At 42.1% G+C, this 18,928-nt stretch overlaps 1 protein-coding gene across 2 annotated transcripts in view; it reads left to right on the forward strand.

The window, feature by feature from the left end:
- CNIH3 (cornichon family AMPA receptor auxiliary protein 3) overlaps positions 1-18,928 on the forward strand; it is a 59,889-nt gene that overhangs the window by 22,213 nt on the left and 18,748 nt on the right. For both annotated transcript variants that reach the window (XM_028724536.2, XM_028724537.2), the window contains exons 2-3: positions 11,776-11,844; positions 14,573-14,620. In XM_028724536.2, the coding sequence (XP_028580369.2) occupies positions 11,776-11,844; positions 14,573-14,620 (117 nt within the window). The remainder of the gene's footprint in view (positions 1-11,775; positions 11,845-14,572; positions 14,621-18,928) is intronic.

The following is an 18,928-nucleotide window of genomic DNA, read 5'->3' on the forward strand; positions in this document are numbered from 1 at the left end:
GGCACAGTGACAACTTCCATGCCGAAGTCACAGGTTGCTTGAGCTTGTGCTGTCAGATGAGGGTACTTAATTTTTTTGGGGGGTGTAGGCACTGTCATGCTGTTGCTTATAGGAACACAAGCCCAAGGACGGCTACTAGCTTCTCAGCTACCAGAAGCACATGTGTGCATGTTTAGTGTGCCTCAAGAGCTACTGTAAGTTTGTGCATGTCAAGAAAACATTAAACTACTGTGCAAGGGGTGGGGCTGGTGAAGGTTGCACCATTGCTGGGAGCATGGCAATGATCTGGGGGAGTATATCACATGGCACAAGTGTCCTCCTTCACTGTGCCATCTCATCTGTCCCAGCTATGACACCACTGTGTTTCCCCTGTTCATCTTGCTTCTATTTCTTGATCGTACAGCTGTGCCAATGGATTGTTCTGCCATTGTATCTGGGATGTCAAGTCAGTAGTGTATTGGGGCTTTTGTGAAATCCTATAGCCCTCAGTTGACATCAGTTTGTATGCAGCCAGGTAAACCCTCACGCTGACCTGTGGTGATGCTTACAAATTGAGCATAGGATTGTACCCTTAGATGCCTAAATTACACCACCACAGAGAAGTTAAGCCTATCAATAGCTACCAGTCATGATGCTTATATGCTACCTGCAGAACCAGAGGCAGGAGGCCTCTGAATACCAATTACTGTAGAACGATAGCAAGAGGAACTGGATGCAAGAAACTGGATGCCAGCTATAGGCTTTAGGTCTGATCCTGCAGAGTTCTTATATTTCTTATGATATATAATGGATGCTAAAGTGTTAGTGTACCAGGCATGTAACAGTTAAGTTCTCTATGAGAACAGCAAGAAACTAAACAACCAGTGCTGTGCTGAAGCACGGGCTAATCTACCCATCTGGCTAATGGAAGGATGACTGTTTCTGAGATTAGGGAGCCTGCTGGGTTTTAAAGGCAGGTAGTTAAAAAAAGAGAGAGGAAAAGATCATTGATAGAGTTTGGCTGTAGATCTGTTACGGTATAATGCTGCTGGAGTTCTGCATACAATCTGGCTCTAAAGCAAAATGCACAACTAAATAAAATAATTTTACCAATATTTAAAGTTTATGGATCTAATCAGCCCCTGTAGGGTTGCATTAGGAATTAATATTGTTCGATTCTGTAGCTTTTAAAAAATGTAACTTTCATTGTGAACATTTGCTTTCAAATTGTAATCTCATATACAATTCATTTTCTGTATACATGCACAAAATTGCTAAATTAATTGCATAGATGTGTGGAGACTTTGTCCCTTCATTGTGAAGGGACTTCTGTCACTCAGTTGGGCCAAACTCTAAATCTATCCACTGTATGTTAGGGGGACAATTTCTACACTCATTGTGGTAAGTAGCTATTGGTCTCCTCAGTGTATGATATTATAGATGTCTTAACTGTTTTGAATATAGAATGACGGAGTCTATAATTTAAAAGGAGGGGAGGTACTCTTTGTGCTGCAATTGGCATTAATGGACATTGGATGCAGAATCAATTGCAGACTATGAATGAAATCAATTTGTTTTGATACTAATTGTGTTTTAGATACAACATAAACTGATCATCAACATATAGTATATAGCATATATCTATTTATGCATTATATTAACTAACTCAATAAGAAGGCAAATGATGCCTCTCGCAGTGTTCTTTCTATTAAATATAAGCTCCTTATTTTTTCATATCATGATTTTAAGAATATCACATTGGGTGCTAGTGCTAGATTTGCCTCCCCCTTCAGATTTTAAGAACTACTTCCATCTTCTCTTCCTTTTTCTGTCATCTTCCTCCCTCTCCATGCACTCAGTCTAAACAAAGTGATAACCATTCAGTCTCACTTTAAGAAAAGAACAAATTGCAGGAAAAGAACCCATTTGGCTGCTTGTATAAAATGATTCATGGACATAAAGCTCTATGTAATTTTGATTTGATAAGTGGAACATTATGGAGTGATTGCTCACTTCTGACTATCTCAGAGGATTAAGCATCACACCTGCTCTATCTATGTAAATTCCAATAGGACTGAGACTTTGATGCACAGAAAGAGATTACAGCTGTATCAAACATCCCCTCTTAGGCTGGCACCGAAGGGAGACTGAAGTTGGAAGCTTGCTTATCACTAGCCTTCCTTATCTCTTGGGCTAAAGCTTGGCTTTATTTCTTTCCCAGGCCGAAGATGAAATTCCTGCTGCATTTCAATAATAATAATAATAATAATAATAATAATAATAATAATAGAAATGAAGCTAAGATTTGATAGTACTGTAAGTTCAGCTTCGAATCAACCAGTGGTTTGTTCTTGGTTTTTTTTTGGGGGGGAGGGTGAGTTACACATTGAGTTAGGCACCCCTTTCAAATATGCCAGGTCACAATCAAGAGATTGTCTTTGACCCTTTAAAAGCTACCAACAAAGAACCTATAGTTTCTGTTGCCCATTCCTTTTCTGCTCCTCATTAGCCTCCCTTCCCTGGCTGCTGCATCAGGCAGGCAGAAAAGCCAAATTAAAGGACAAAGGAAGATGAAGCAGGATGGAGAAACCAGTGGGTGCAAGTCTTTTGCTTTAATTGGTAGCTTTAAACAGGGGTGGGCAACCTGTGGCTTCCAGGTGTTGTTGTATTCATAGGAACATAGGAAGCTGCCTTCAGCCAAGTCAGACCATTGGTCCGTCTAGCTCAGCACTGTCTACATCAGGGCAGCCCAACTTTTCTTTCCAAGTGGACTGCAAGAAGACTTGGAACCCATGGGCCACACACTACCATGTCTGGGTGTGGTGGTTTAAGGCCAACATTTGATGCCCTCACAGCTCTTGCACTGCCTTCTGAAAGTTAGATAAGTGAGGCGTAGGGCTTTGGGAAGGAGGCACAATGCGCTGGCAGCATCTTAGAGCTCTCCCACCTCCCTCCCCAAAACTTGGAAAGCACTAAATAGTCTTTGGGAAGGCAGTGCAAGGGCTGGAGACGCCAAATGTTGCCAAGGGCTGCCAAAAAAGGCCTTGAGGGCCACAAGTGGGTCTCAGGCCATGCGTTGCAAAAAATCTCCCCCCGATCCACATTGACTGGCAGTGGCTCTCCAGGGTTTCGGATAGAGGTCATTCTAGCCCTTCCTGGTGAGGTCAGTGACTGAATCTGGGACCTGAGTTGTGGCCCTGCTCCAACTCCAGTCAGTCCTAGCTAGCACATTCAGTGACCAGGAATGCTGTGGGCTATAGTCCCTTCAATATCTGGAGGAGGAGGAGGAAGAAGAAGAAGATGAAGATGCCACCCATCTGACTGGGTTGTTCTAGCCACTTTGGACGGCTCCAAACAAAGTATTAAAAGAATAATAAAACCTCAAAACACATCTTGAGTGTGACCTGACAATCTTACTAACTTCCATTCTCCACAAATAAAGTTCATTAAATCAGGTTCGTGTAAACAGTCTGTAGATGAACTGATGCGCTGGACAAAATAAACCTGTTGAAGGGCAAGGAATCCCATATATGGGTGGAAACATAAATGTGATTTGTGAACTGCCAATTAGTGCCAATAGCAGTTTTCCTTTTGTGGCAAACGAGCTTGGAGTGTGATTTGCAGTAGAATTTCAGTGTGGGGGGGAAATGCTAAGCTCCATCTCCCTGCATGCTGCAGTTCTGATTGCCCCCCACCCCCAAACTGCTGTTTAGATCCATGAAATCCAATCATATATTTCTTGAAATGTTTAGCCTGGCATTGATGACGGGTGGTTTGGTAGCTTCCTGTTGCTGTGGTTACTGTCATTAGAACAAGATGAACATGTGAAACTGCCTCAAATAGAGGATGATCATTGGTCCATCTAGTCCAGTGTTGTCTACTCTTAACTGATGGAGGCTGTCTGGTCTCTTTCCCAGATCTGATATGAGAGGTTTTTTAATTTGGAAACTGAGTCTGGGATGTGGTGTATGCAAAGCAGGTGTACTTCGTGTGAGATAACCAGCTTCATATAACCAACAGTTTTAACTCTAATTAATGCATGAAGGAGTTAATACCATAGAGTAAGCTGTCCTGCCAGGCTTAGTGAGATCACTTTCCCTCACCTTGGGAGGAACTAGGTAATCAGGCCTATCATTCTTGCCCAGTCTACCTGAGAAACTCAGTGTGTGAAGAAGCTTGAGCTGATTGCTCCAGCTCAGAGGGCATGGCCCTCACAAGCCACTCTTGAGTTCCTATACCAATAGTTTATTTCACCAACTTGTAACTAAGCCAGGTTTTACTGCCTGTACAACTTTTTCTGAATGCTGTATGGAAAAGCACATGAATCGGACCTTCAGAGAGTTTGTAAGTAAACCATTTTTAACTTACCAATCGTGTGGTCTTTCTCTATGCTCAGGGAAGAGGGAAACTTTGGAATTCCTTTTAAAGGGCATATTTTAAAAATCTAACAGACTATATTTCCATGCTTTACTTTGCTCCATGTTTTGTGATTTTAAATCTCTGCTGAGGTTCTTTTGCCAAAGAGTACTTGCCCCAAACCTGGTTCTTGGCATCCAGGAATTCTCCTTTTTGCTCCTGTACCAACACTTCCACTGAGACAGAGACCCTGCCAAAGATGCAACCTCTTCTCTAACAGGTAGGAAGACTTCGGGATTTGAAGTCACAACCCTACAGCCCACCTGATGAGAAAAAGTGTGAGGCTTATAAATCAACGAGTCTTAATGGACAAAAACCAGATACTGGTAGTACAGATATAGGAAAGCTGTTCTTTGTGATCACATATTCAGAATATCCCTATATTCAGTCATAAACTCTGAAGACTAGGATGTCTTAATTTCTCACCCCAACCCCGCAAAGGAAAACCATACATATGTGAAAACAGCAAAGAATGTTATGGATGAGAGTCTAGTTCATCAGTTGTAAGATACAGCTGATAAAGTGGACTCTGGACCCTAAATGCTTATGACATCATATATATTTCTAGTCTTTAAAGTGTCAGATTTCTTTGTTGTATTTGCTAACGTAGTCACCTTTCTGGGAATAAATATATATGATGATACTTTGGGGAGAAATACAATTTTCGGTGTGTTGTGCCCTAGCAGTGAAAGTGCTGTAGAAACGTTGGCTTTGAGAAATAAAATCTACTTGCAGCTTGCCATAGTTAGCTCTGCCTTTTCACACTGCTTTGGCTTTCCCTTTGTTGCACAGACTGAAACCTTTTTATCGTGGAATTCCAGATGGATTCCAATGCCATCAAACTGCAAACTTATCCAAAATGGACAGATACTCACTATGCTGTTCAGCTGTAATTGGCACTCTTGCGGACAGTCTCTGCAGGAAATGGAATCAGCATGGCTGCATACACTCTAATCTGTCTTAAAGGGAATATATTTTATCCTTCCAGCTGCCTTTCTTTGTAGCGATCCTTGTGGTGGGCAGCCACACTGAACTCGTTCTGCCTCTTCACTGGATGAATAGGACAACCATTGTCCTTTTACCCCATTTAGTTTTAGTGACTATAATTTACAATATAAAGACACTTTAGCTCCAAAGCATTCGTTAGCATCTTACTCCTTTAGCTAAAGCAATTTTCGTCCATTCTGGGCTTTCCAGTGTACCACTCTGCACTTAGTTTTGCATTCTTTTATTTTTTAAATGTTCCTTTGTCCGTCCAAAATCACATTGATCAAACCGGACAATAGAGGCGATGCAAACAACATTACTTTCAGAACCCTTTGATATGAATAACACAATCAACACATCCAACACAGAGATATTCCTCTCAGAACCCAGAAACACAAGTCCCTAAAACACAGGTCCTCGGTTGATGCCACTTGAACAAGCCCAAACAATTTTCTATTTCTTTTCAAGGGAATGGAAATCGAATGAAGCACAGCCTCTTGCTCATCTCATACCTTCTGTATTCAAAGCTGTCATTGTCTAGAAGAATATGTACATCTATAAATACCTCCCCAATTGCTGTTCTGTTGAAATAGGCAATGAAACTACAGAATCATTGAACTGTATGTCACAAGGATGCTTAATCTGGAGCCTCGTTCTACATGGATATGCAACTGGTGTTAAGGAGTGGGGTGTGAAGTCCGTGTGGTCAGTATGTTCATAAATCAAGGCAAAATCTGCACATTACATGGAAATGTCTTTGTTGCCAGCACAATGGCTAGCCTCTCAGAGAAAAATGAATTTTGGAAAGGACCTGTTTTGAGTGAAATGATGGATGACAAGGAGGGTGCTTATTCCTTTCTCCACCAGCCTTTCTTCCCACTCCATAGAGTTTCCCCCACTGCTTACCCCCAAGAGTTTTGAAAAGCAAGAAAATAAGCATTTGGATAAAAAAACAGATTGGAGATCTGGAGCAGGAAAAAAGCTAGTGTGGAAAGCGTTACGTAGCCACTGTCTATTCACCACCTTTTCTCTGCTAAAGAGGTTCCTTCCACATGCTTTTCTTCAGAAACAATGGTCATTGAGGCTGTTTTACATGGATTTGCATGACATATGTAATTTACTCTTTAAGCGAAACTAGAGTGCACTTTTTTTGTTATGAAAATAGAAGTCATAGGGAAGCCTGAGCAGCCTGGCAGGGTGAGGTTGGGCTGCTAGGTAGAGGGAAAGTTTACTTCTTTCCCTCCTATGGTGTTGATAAAATCACCCCTCCAAAGCTGCTGTTTGCATTTCTAAGGGGAGCCTCCATTTTGGCGCCAATGCAAACTGTCCTTAAAATTCGGACAGCAGCTTCAGGAAAGCAATATTATATTTTGTACATTGCCTTGAGATACAGACGTGGGAGGTCATTAATAATAATAGAGGATGAAATTCAATGTTGCGCTAAGACCAGCATATCCGTTTGCCAGGTGGAACTATCCTCTTCCCCTGCACACTGTTCTGCAGGTTCTCATGATACCTCCCTTGCACAGGTCTTGCACGGATGGGGCTCGTTAGGTGAATCCTGCTCATTTTGTCAGGGCCAGTGCAGGGAGAGAAAGAGTTAAACTCCCCCTTCTCTGCCCAGCCCTGAAGCTGGTCATGCTTCCCCAGCTATTTACACAGCTAAAAACCTATGTATTTCCTTTACAAAATTAATGTCACACCTCATTTGGCCCTGAGTCTCTCATTCTATAAGCAGAATAAAAAGTTCTTGCAAGAGGGTACCAGCAACTAGGATTTGCAGCATCTTATACAGCACAGCTATAGTAGACAGGAGCTAAGGTTTAGATGGGAAGCTTCCTTCAAGTGTATCTTTTGAGCACTAAGCTGGAATGTGCTGGTAGCTGTTGGCTTGGACTTGGAGCTGAATGAAACTTAACTTTTGTATCACATAGTTAAATATGCAAAGAATGGCTGCCTCCAAGTCAGAGATCTTTAGTGTTGCTGTGGCATTGTTTTCCCGCAATTAGCTGGAAATGGAATTAAAATAGAGGGTCCACACAGTACTTAATACATTTCTGTATTGTCATCAGGCCTGGAGGCTAGCTTTGTGGCAGGCTGCAGCTGGGGTCTAATTCTGACACTGGTAGGTAAGAAGCAAATGAGTCAGAGGCAGGGGATGTGATCTCTGGCAGGCTGCAGCTAAGGTACGTTATCAGCTAAGCTGGTTGTTTCAAATCTAATTTCAGGAGTAGAAACAAAGGGCAGGGTTCAACTAATCAGGCCCATAAGTGGAAGATGAGTGCAAAGAATTCCACTTGTGCAATGGGACTTCTCCCCCTCTCACCCCCCTACACTCCCCAAATTGACTCGGGTCTTGGGGGTGGGAAGATCCCCAGGACAATGCTCTTTCCGTCTGGCAAACTGGGATGCTTGTCCTGACACAACGATCAGCATAGCACTTTGTCGAATTTCTCCCAGAACTGTTTTTTTGCAATCATTTGACTCTTATTTTAAAAGAATGCTTATTTTCCCATGTGTGCTTGAGCTGTTGTCAGGAGGAATTAAATGATAAGAGCAAATCCTCTTTATTGATGATATCTAAGTTTAAATCACGTCAATTCTTATATATGTTTCATTAACTGTGCTGCCTTGTCGTGGCATCTTTAATATAGAGACTAATAATGTGGCTTGCGAAGGAGATACACACACACACACACACACACACACACACACACTTTCTAGTTAAACTTTTCTGCATATGGCCAATAGTAACAGAACAGCTGTCATATACCAACCACTTTAACACCTCCCCCCCAATGAGTGCTTCTGTGTGCCAAGCCTTCATTGCCTTTATATCACATGCTGGCCACATGACCCGGAAGCTCCCTCGGCCAATAAAGCGAGATGAGCGCCGCAACCCCAGAGTCAGTCACGACTGGACCTAATGGTCAGGGGTCCCTTTACCTATCATTGATGGAAATGATTACCAGCTGCAGAGATCTCAGTGGCACCACCCTCTGGTGGTGGCTTCTGTAACAGTGGTGGCAGTGACTCCCAGGGCAACAATAGTGGCTGTCCCCCATAATACTCATGCCTAGTTTGGCGATGATATCTCCCGAGGTGGCAGAACCTATGCCAAAAAATTGAAGTCACACCAAAGCAATGCTTTGGTCCACCATCTTGAGTCAAAATGGCACCCAGCATCTACACAGCGCTGAAGTCCTCCAGCCCCACCTTGGGAATCCTCGTGCTGAGGTTGGTGATGATATCTAGTGGTGTCTGAACCTATACCAGAAAATGGGCAAAAGTCAAATGAAAGTGACATTTCAGTTTGTCCATTTGATTCAAAATGCTGTCCAGCATCCATCTCGGGAACCCTCATGCCAGGTTTCACAATGATATCTCAAGAGGTGGCCAAAACTATAGAGAAGAAGAGTTTGGATTTGATATCCCGCTTTATCACTACCTGAAGGAGTCTCAAAGTGGCTAACATTCTCCTTTCCCTTCCTCCCCCACAACAAACACTCTGTGAGGTGACTGGGGCTGAGAGATTTCAAAGAAGTGTGACTGGCCCAAGGTCACCCAGCAGCTGCATGTGGAGGAGCGGAGATGCGAACCTGGTTCACCAGATTACGAGTCTACCGCTCTACACCACACTGGCTCAGATAGACAGCTAGTCAGACTGACAAACCACTTACCAAAATATGTATTAGGTGTGCTTGTGTAAACTTTGGGAAGCATTGCATTTTAAAAATATATTTTTTCTTAAATAAAATAAGAAAATACTTGGAATTAAAGTATTTTGCATTTTTCAAAAAGCAATTTAATAGCAGTAGATTCAGGGTATTATTGAATGAAGAGCCCAACGTGAATCACTATTTAATATGACCTTAGCAAAACAAGATGTCATATTGTGTGGTCCCATATGTTACTCATACTTCTTTAAAAACGGGGATATTAGGTGATTCAGAATTTGCAATATGCTACAGATATAGCGAACAGGAAAAATGTTGTTAATGAAGGAAAGCACTTTCTTTGGCCAATTTTGAAAACTACTTTCATACTCATGAGACAAAACTGAAATAAAAGATCATATGAAACACAAATAAGCGAATTAACCTCTCTGAGCCACTCCAGAAGGATACTGTGGTCAATATCAAAAGTCGCCAAAAAAATTCTTTTTGATGCTCCCCTATATCTGACAAATGAACCAGGGTGATCAAGGCAGACCATTAGCCATTGGATGATAATTGTTTAACACTTGTAGGTCCACTTAAGGAGGAATAACAAGATAGCTAGCTGTAGGCACATTCCTGCAGAATTATTGGCACATTCTAGGAACTGAATGTTAAAGTATCTGCATTTGTGAAAGTTAGGAGTTAGGGCCAAACTAAGAAAGATATTAATTGTATGCATGCAGGTCCCTTTTAATGAACAGAATGCATTCGCCAGAAATTGTTAGGTGAGCAGTCACATAACGAGTCCATGATTTAAATTATTTCCTATGGAAATATTTCTAATGTGGGATTCGTCCAATCTCTCCCCCAACCTCCAAAGGGGAAAAAACTGATTTATCCAATCTCTCCTGCTCCCTGATTTATCTGATCTCACTCCCCCTCCACTCTGTGGTTTCTGCCCGAAAAGGGCTGCTACCGACCAGCAAGGCACAAGCAAACAAGGAAGTAAGAAAGTTGACTGTCCAGATATCTGAATCTGCAGAGCATGCTGCAAGATTTATTTAATTCTTTATGTGCGGATAAGTGGATTTTTATGATAGTGCGGATGTGGATAGCGGGGCCTGAGTGTATGAGGGGAAGCTGGATCACCTGCTGCGTGTGATACCAATGAAAGCTCTCCCATCTGCCATTAGCCCCTGGAAGTGAGCTCACATAAGTGCCAGGAGCTTCTTAGGATTAAAAGACCCTTGGGAGTGATTCTCATCAAAACAGCTGTAGGGGGCAAGAATGAAACCCCCCACCAAACACCATTGTTCTGATCCAGCTTGCCCTCCTCCAGCACCTATTTAAACTGCGGTGGGGTGGAAAATGTGCAGGTTAATTTTCCTTACGTACAATTATCATCTATCAACTTTGTCCTGTCCTAGGTCAGCTCGAGACTTCCAGGGGAGGCTGGGTTGGAGGAGTGTTACTTACTGAATGGGCAGGGATACACCCAAATGAATAAAGTCAAGATAAGCTGTTCAGAATCGCAACAGGCAAGGAAGGCAAAGCACAGCCTGTCAGGACCCTGGACAGATCATTGTGGGAGAAACTGGCTGGAATTCGCCTAAGAAGAGCTGTTGTCTGAGCAGCATGAAGGCCTGTCTGGCCTGGGCCAGCTGTTAACCTCATTCCCTGTGGTCCTTAAAGGGCCAGTGCATGATTCTTCAGCCACTGAGTCTTAAAGCACAGGTACAGCAGTGTACACTCCATTGGGGCTGCCCTCTGAGTCTGAAGAGTCAGTAATACCACATCCTCTGATCTGGAAGGTCTTGGAGTGGAGGATGACGGTTCTCTAGGCAATGCCCCCTCCCCTTCTAAGTCTTCCTCAAAGCCAGGTGGAGGATAGAAGCCAGAGAACCTAACATATTTTGGCCCGTAATATGTCCACTCAGATTGCTGGGGTACATTTTTGGAGCTTTCATGTAGAAAAGGTAGTGTAAGTGTGGCTGCATAAAGATACATATTGATCTGAACACACACTTCAGGAAGCTGACACGAGTATTAATATTTGGAATATGTATCTGGGTGGGCAGAACACACCTCCCAATAAATCACTCCAGTTTGTCTATGTGTAAGAATCTTCATGTACAAAAGCATAAAGAAAAATAATGAGAAAAGCCTTTTAAAGATAAAAATGCCTCAGTATCACCAAGAGCTAATGACATGACAGACCAGTTAGCCTCTGAAGCTAGAATGGGGAACCTGTGGCACTCCAGTTTTGGGTTTAATTTTTTTTGCTGGACTACAGTTCCCATATTCGGCCATGTTTGCTAGGGCTAATGGGAATTGAAGTCCAACAACATCTGGAGGGCCACAGGCTCTCCATCCCTATTCTATGGCACTAACACACATTAGGTCTTTTTGCTGCTAATGAGTGACACAGTTGCTCTTCTGGTTTGTCTGTGGGATGAAAGTACTTGGGACCTGGGAAGCTGTCCATGGTTTTGATCTCTCAGATATGGAAGTTCAAACAACTGCCATTCTCACATTTTTGTACAACAAATTCACGCCAAGTAGCCTGACTATGCACAGATGACACAAGTGCCAGTTGTCTTGGAGATAATCTGGATTGAATCTATTATAATTGAAAGGATGGATTTTCTCCATAGCAGCAGAGGATAAATTAATGGGGGGGACGGACCTGTTTGCAAGTAATGTAATTTCAGTGTTTGAAAAAATTCTCTTGCAGATAATCGCATTTGATGAGTTAAAGACAGACTTCAAGAGCCCTATAGATCAGTGCAACCCAGCGCATGCGGTGAGTTCTGTTCTGTTATTTTATAGTAATTTAGTTTTGATAATAATGCTAAACTGTCAACAAAAATATGGATTTGAATCAGGATTGCCTAAAAGTGAATTTTATTTTAATATGTAAACAGGGTGAGTCTTGATATAATTATTTCTGATTCAGAAATGAGGGGTGTTGGAATGGAAAAAGGCACATACCAAGGGTTGACTCACATAACTGAAAATCAGCTGTGCTTTTGAAGGGCAAAGTCAACACCCATTACATATAGCTTGTCATGTGGCGAAGTGGTCAGTTGATCATCTGGCCACTCTCATCATATGGACATGTTGACTCCCCGTGGGTAATTATATGAGTGAAAATACATTTTAGTTGCATTCCTCATGGAGAGATTGTTGCTCCATTGCTCCACCATAATGGCTGTGACAAAACTACCCCATCCCCAGAAATCCTGACAATGGGCCTAATGAGAGGTTAGAGGATGGTTTCCCACTATGTGAATGAGCCTTGGCCTCACATGCTCCTCTTTCCCTCTCCTATTGCATGCCAGAAGAGGAGATCAAAAGCATCCTCTTGAGTTTTAAACAAACCACAGTGCCCTGTTTTATGTTCAGAGTCAATGAATTGTGTTTTGTTTAAACTTGAATTAATGAACAAGCCTGGATCAGAAACAGTGGCTTAATCCTGATTTGTGTGAGCTTTTACAGATTTTAAAGAAACCATGTCTCCATGTTGGGACCTAGCCAGAGAATACTGGTTTGTTTAAAAGTGGAAAGAGATGCTTCCAATTTCCTCTGGAGCATATGAGAAGAAGGGAAAGCAGGAGGGAGTATGCAAGCTTGAGACTTGCCATGGCTTATTTACATAGCGGGGAATCTACATTTTCCATAACATCTGAAACAGCTGTATGTGGAGGCAAAGCGGTGAAGATTGTGGATATATGAAGTTTCCTCACATCAAGTTAGGCTATGGACTGTTTATCCCAGCACTGACTGGTGGCAGCTCCAAAGGTTTCAGGAATAGCATCTCTCCAAAAGATAGGCTTGAAAAACAGCTATTTGAGCCTATGGCCCATAGTTAAATGACTAAGAGACCGATTGTAGATGCTGCGCTGCTTAAGTCTGTTAACCTTTAATAACTACCCTGTTATTTCCAGAGGGAATGTAGAATTTAAATTCCCCTTGATGCCTGGCTGTAGCCAGCGCCTCATCCTAGGGAATCATTTTCCCTTTTAAGGATTTCAAGCTCTACAGCAGAGAAGTTATCTCTCTCCAAAGCTGCATGACTGTGTATGCTCGCCACTCATGACTGCTGTAGGAATTCATGTCCATTTTTGCCTAGAGAAGCAGATCGAAGTCTCACAGTGTAAGAGGGAGATAGCCACTGTAGCAAATCAAATTAAACTTGCTTATGAGGTGAGAGAATTTGTCTCTGATGTAATAGCTGATATATTCCATAGGTGAAAGGCACAGTAACCATGTTTACCTAAATAGAACCTGAAGGGAAGGCGGAGGGGTTTTTCCAACGTCTTTGAAAACCGGTGAAGCATGTTGAGCAGTGAAATGAATAAATAAATAAAACACTCACACAAGGCAAGTGGCAATGTTTGCTTAACCAAGCTGAAATGCCAAGCTTAAACTGGAAGACTAGAGAAGGCTTCCTTAAACTTTTTGGGCAAAGCTCAGGTCTGCCAAAGCTCATCACCATGGTTACACCTAAAGCAGCAATTATTTGTTGGATGTCTCTTGCCACAAAGGAAAAAAAGAGTGTCTACACAGTGCTGACTCAGACACCCCTTGCCCTCACTGCCATCATGCACTGCCCATTTGTAAGGATGTGGATTCACTCAGTGGTGGTACCCTTTACCCAACAGAGGAAGCAACTTCTGCTACACCATGGCAGATGTAAGAATGAACGCAGACCTTAACTAAAGTGACCAAATTTACTAGATCTGAGGTTGAATCTGCTTCCTGGTGTCATCTGAATCATGTTGGTGGGTAATGCATTACAATGGTTTGTATCCAAGGAAGTCGTCCCATTTGCACAAGGACTTCTGCATGTGCAATGGAATCAATAAACCAATCATTTTATTTGTCCCCTTCCTCTCTTCCCCTACGCACTTCCCAAATCTGTTCTGGGGATTCCTCCAACCCTCTGGAGCACATTTGGGGGAGCGCACATGGGGAGAGGAAAGGAAGAGGAAGTTCCACTGTCCAAGCAGATATCCTTGCATGAATGGGATTACTTCCTTAGACACAACATTACATCTTGAAGTAGTGGACACAGATTTTATTACCACTGATTAATTATTAATGGAACTCTACCCAAGTCAAGAGCTTTTCAGTCATTACTGGGTTGAAGAGTCAACACAGGTACAGCATTGTCTTCAAGGATGCACTAATTCACCAGAATTCTTCACATAATGAGGATGAACTGCAGTGGGGAGCTTTTTGTGTCCAAAGCAGCTCCCCATGTGATTGAAACTTCTAGAAAATCAGAGTTTTCAACTGCATAGGCAGCCTCCATGGACACCAATGCTCCTGATTGCAGAAGTTAATCCTCATTGTGTCAAAATAATTTGTGTGACCTCATGGGCGTTAACCCCAATACATGTGCACTCCCTCTTCATCACAGTACCGCTTGGGTTGAGTTTACTCCATTTGGAGGTAGTTTCTTTGATTCATGAGTGTCTTAAATTGTACCCTTTTACCCTTCCCTTTCTCTCTCTTTTCTTTGACAGAGAGAGCGATTGAGAAATATTGAACGAATCTGCTTTCTTTTGCGAAAGGTAGGAATTAACCCACGTCGGCTGTGGGCTTTGGGCTGTTCAAAGGGATCTGAGCCATCGTATCGGTGTTGCTAGAAATAGCACTGGACCTTTCCTAAGGTTCCTCCTCCAGCAAGGAGGCGATAACGGCAGAATGGAAATTGAAACTGATGTGACCTTTGAAGGAAGGAAGGAAGCTAATTAGGAGGGACTTCCAATCAGTCAATAATATTCTAAAAAGAAATGAACTTTTCAGAACATCATTGGCTTCTCTTTAATAGCCTCATTTTTTTAAGGAAGCAGATGACTTTAGGAGGCATAATTTGGAACCTGACATGCAACCTTACATCTTTGTTCCTACGCTTTTTTCTATAACTATGCAACAATAATCTGATAAATGGCATACCTTTTATTGTGAGCCTTTTATTATGATTTTCAAACATTTGAAAGGGAAAACTGAGCACTTCTTTTAAGGGTCTTGGAAAAGCATTTGCTGCTTTCTCTTTACGTAACTTTTTGAGCAATAAACGATCTTCTGTTAATTCTCTAGTGAGGTTTCCTGCACAGTGGCTCTCACAGCAACCCCACACCTTGAGTGCTATGGGAAACAACAGTCTCACACTGGTGTTCCCAACAGCAAACTCATTACAAGTGGATATCCTATATATGCGTTTGCTCACCTTTAAACACCTATGTATTTATGTCTGGAACCGGCTGGCTCAGCCAGGTCCTTAAATGTGCACGACATCGACATATTATTCACTTGCTCCTGGAAACACTGCAGCTGTTCTACTTGTGTTCTTTGTTTTCGAGGAAAGGACAATACAATAGTTTATCAGAGAAGCATTGAGTTGGAAGAGACCTTGAGGATCATCTAGCCCAACTCCCTGCAATACAGGAGTCTTTTCCCCAACGTAGGGGTCAAACCCATGACCCTGAGGTTGATTCTTATGCTTACCAACCGAGCTATCCCAGCTCACTTGGAATGAAGCTTTGCATTCAAAGGGCCCCAGGGTGAATCCCTGTTGTTTCTGGGTATGGCTAGAAAAGAGGCCTGTCTGAAGCCCTGGAGAAACACTGTTGATCTATATAGGCAGTGCTGAGCTTGATGGATCGGTGATCTGTCTGAGTATAAGGCAGCTTCCTATCTTCTCTTTGCTCCGAGATACTAACCCTACTGCTCTCCTGGAAATAGTTTCATTGTGTTACTTGCTAAGTCAGCACCCTTCTAGTTTCCAAGTCGTGCCCCAGTTTTTGTAATGTAAAGCAACAGACAGAGGTAATTTTATTAATATATGTGTGTTGCCTGGAGATGTCTTGCCCACACTGGTATTTAATTTTTATTGAGCCTAAGCATCCTTGCTAACAGCAGAAGCAGTACCTTTCCGTTAATTACATCCTCCACATATCGCACACTCTAGGGAACAGGTTACTTTTCATACTCTTAAATTGTTTGTTAATACAGTCCCTTTTTCCAGAGGTCTTCGGGGAAATGCTGCTTTTAATTGGGATATGTGCTTTAGGGAAAAAGGAAAACAAGATAATTCAACAGAAAGGCAGTACTCACAGTAGACAACTGCTTACAGTAGCTTTCTCTGGATAGCAATTCTGGGGTATTCAAGGTTAGCAGCAGAGCTTTGGGGAGCAATTAGAACACTAAACTAGTTTATGAATAAAGTAAAATGTTGGGGAAGATGGATGCAATTGTTAAGGCACACTTCAGGTATGCAGCCTCATTATTATATTGCTTTGTGTGGCCTTGGAAAGTGCAGTGTGTTGTGTGCATTTTCTACTTCCTAAAGCGTTCTCCTGAAATAACTCACTTGAATGAAAAACAAAATCTGTTTCTTTTCTTTTCCCATTTTTTTTTTAAAAAGAGTTGGGCTAATGAAAGATTTCACCTTAAGGTCTTTTTGTGAAAATGATTGGTTCAAGCCATGACAATTTTTAAAGTTTGTGGGACTATTACTGTTGGTTTTGGTACAACTGGGCTCTATGATTAGAGCACAAAGCGCCTTAGGGTAGAACATCATCCAGTTGTTGGGCAGGAGCTATCAGCTGAAGACCAATGTTCTATACAGCAACTACTGTACAGCCTTTTACCCAGCTATTTAAGGAGCTTCCTTCTATATTAAAAATCTAGCATCTTTGTCTGAAAGTGTGTTAGTGATTTATTTAAACAGTTATAGGACCAATCTACATGACATACTTAGAAAATGCATGCAGAAAATTGTTATGGCAGTCATGTTACTGATGTCCATACTAGTTTGGTTTACAGATTTTCTGTGATGAAAGACCCCTAAATGTACACTGCCCTGTTACTGGTTACTAGTAGGGATGAGGGGGAGAAAACAATTTAAGTTTGTATTTAAAGGCAAATTCACACTTATTAAAACAATATGCAACCTGAAATAAAGCTATCCTTCAAAATTTATAGTTATCTGAATTTTGCAAGGCTGTTCTCTGGTCAAGTAATGTATTCAAAAATGTGTACATTAAAGTGCACATATAAATGCATATATTTGTGAAAATAACATACACAAATGTATTGTGTTAAGGGAAACTGCATTTAAAATATTGTGTAGTTGGAGAAATTCACATGAAAATGCTGATGAATATTCATGAGAACTTAAAAACAACCCCAACAAATAATGGAAAACTGGAAAATGAGAAACTGAGAGAAACTGTATTTGACATATTTGCCCATTCCTAGCGACTAGCAGAATTGCTATATGCAGCTTATCATTTGCTAAAAATCAGCAAAGGGAGAAGGTTGTTGCCTTCATGTCTTGCTTGTGGGGTTACCAGAGGAATCTTCTTGGCTTCTGGGGTCAACAGAATGCTGGACTAGATGGGCCTTTGGTTTTACCTTCTTAGAAAATGAGCAGGTGAGCTGGTCTTAGAGCCACAAATAGAATTTATAGTCCTTCCTTGATTACCTCTGTAAATCATTGTTGTTGCTGCTGACTTACTTAGGTCAACCTGCTTCTTAATTTAGAAAGGGCTGAATAGGAATTGTAAAACTTCACTGCAGTGGCGTAGCGTGGGGGGTGCAGGGGGGGCCGGCCGCAACGGTCGCAACATCTGGGGGGGACGCGCTCGCACTCAAGTGCTAAAATCCACGGGTTAGGGGGCGCAAATTACTTGCCTTGCCCCGGGTGCTGACAACCCACGCTACGCCACTGCTTCACTGACTAGTCACATTGGATGGCAAGAACTCCAGCATAACTGACTGTACTGTTGATGCTTACTTGGAGGCCAAGGTTCCCCATGCTCTTTATGTGTGTGGTTAGATGGGACTAGCAATGCAAGGACCCCTCCAGGTGTCTTTTGTATTGCGCATTCATTGTGGTTTGTGCCTATGGGGCAATCCCACTTTTAATACTATTTGTGCCTGCAAAAGTTTTGTGGCAGTCATACCACTTCCTTTTCAGTCAGTGTATATCCTGTAACTTTCTGCTGAAATGCCACAACTTTTCATATCACGGATGTTTGGGTGTGTGTGTGTCCTGCTTTTGTTGTTCTATTGCCCTTCAGATAGCAATAATGAGGTAGCTTTGGGGGACGCATTGCAGAACAACTAATGAAACTGAATAAAAACACCTTTATTGCACTAATGAGTCAATAACAGGTTTCAGGATATACCTGCAGTTATAATACCAGTCTGGAGGGGTCCTAATACTCAGTATTCTTACTCAGAAGTAATTCCTCCAGTCTTCAGAGAGTTCTACTTCTGTGTAACTATACTTATTTAAAAGTGACCTAGTCCTATTTGAAAGCCTCTGGGTTCGCAATATGTTTAGAAATACACTGAAAATGTATAAAATACCGTAAATTAAAAAATAATTGGGGGAAAACCTGATCTGCTTAATCTCAAAGAGAAAGGCTTTGTTCCACCCTCTGCAGAGGCTTTGGGGGAAGGAGGGGGAGGGAAACATCCATTGGACGAGCTTGCCTTCTACTCACACAATATTGGATATGATCCTGTGCTTTTGACAAATGCTCCAGAATGTTTGTGGACCACAAGCATAATGCAATCTGGGCTCAGAGAAATATATATATTGTTGCTGCGTGAACAGGACTTTCTCTGATGTTGCATTCGCATTGCCAGGACCTTTGCAACAGCCCATTCCTGAAGCAGAGACAATCTGATCTTCATATGTTCCTTCCGCTCTCTGCAAACAGCAATGGACTTACCTCTTCAATTAGGTGCATGAGACAGGCACAGACTCCGAGGCCCAATTTAAATGTGGTGTCAGCCATGCAAGTACATCCGAATGTGTATCAGATCATTGGCCCACCTAGTTCATATCATTACTCAGACTGGCA

This window comes from Podarcis muralis, chromosome 3 (genome assembly GCF_964188315.1).
Source record: "Podarcis muralis chromosome 3, rPodMur119.hap1.1, whole genome shotgun sequence".
NCBI classification, from domain to species: domain Eukaryota; kingdom Metazoa; phylum Chordata; class Lepidosauria; order Squamata; family Lacertidae; genus Podarcis; species Podarcis muralis.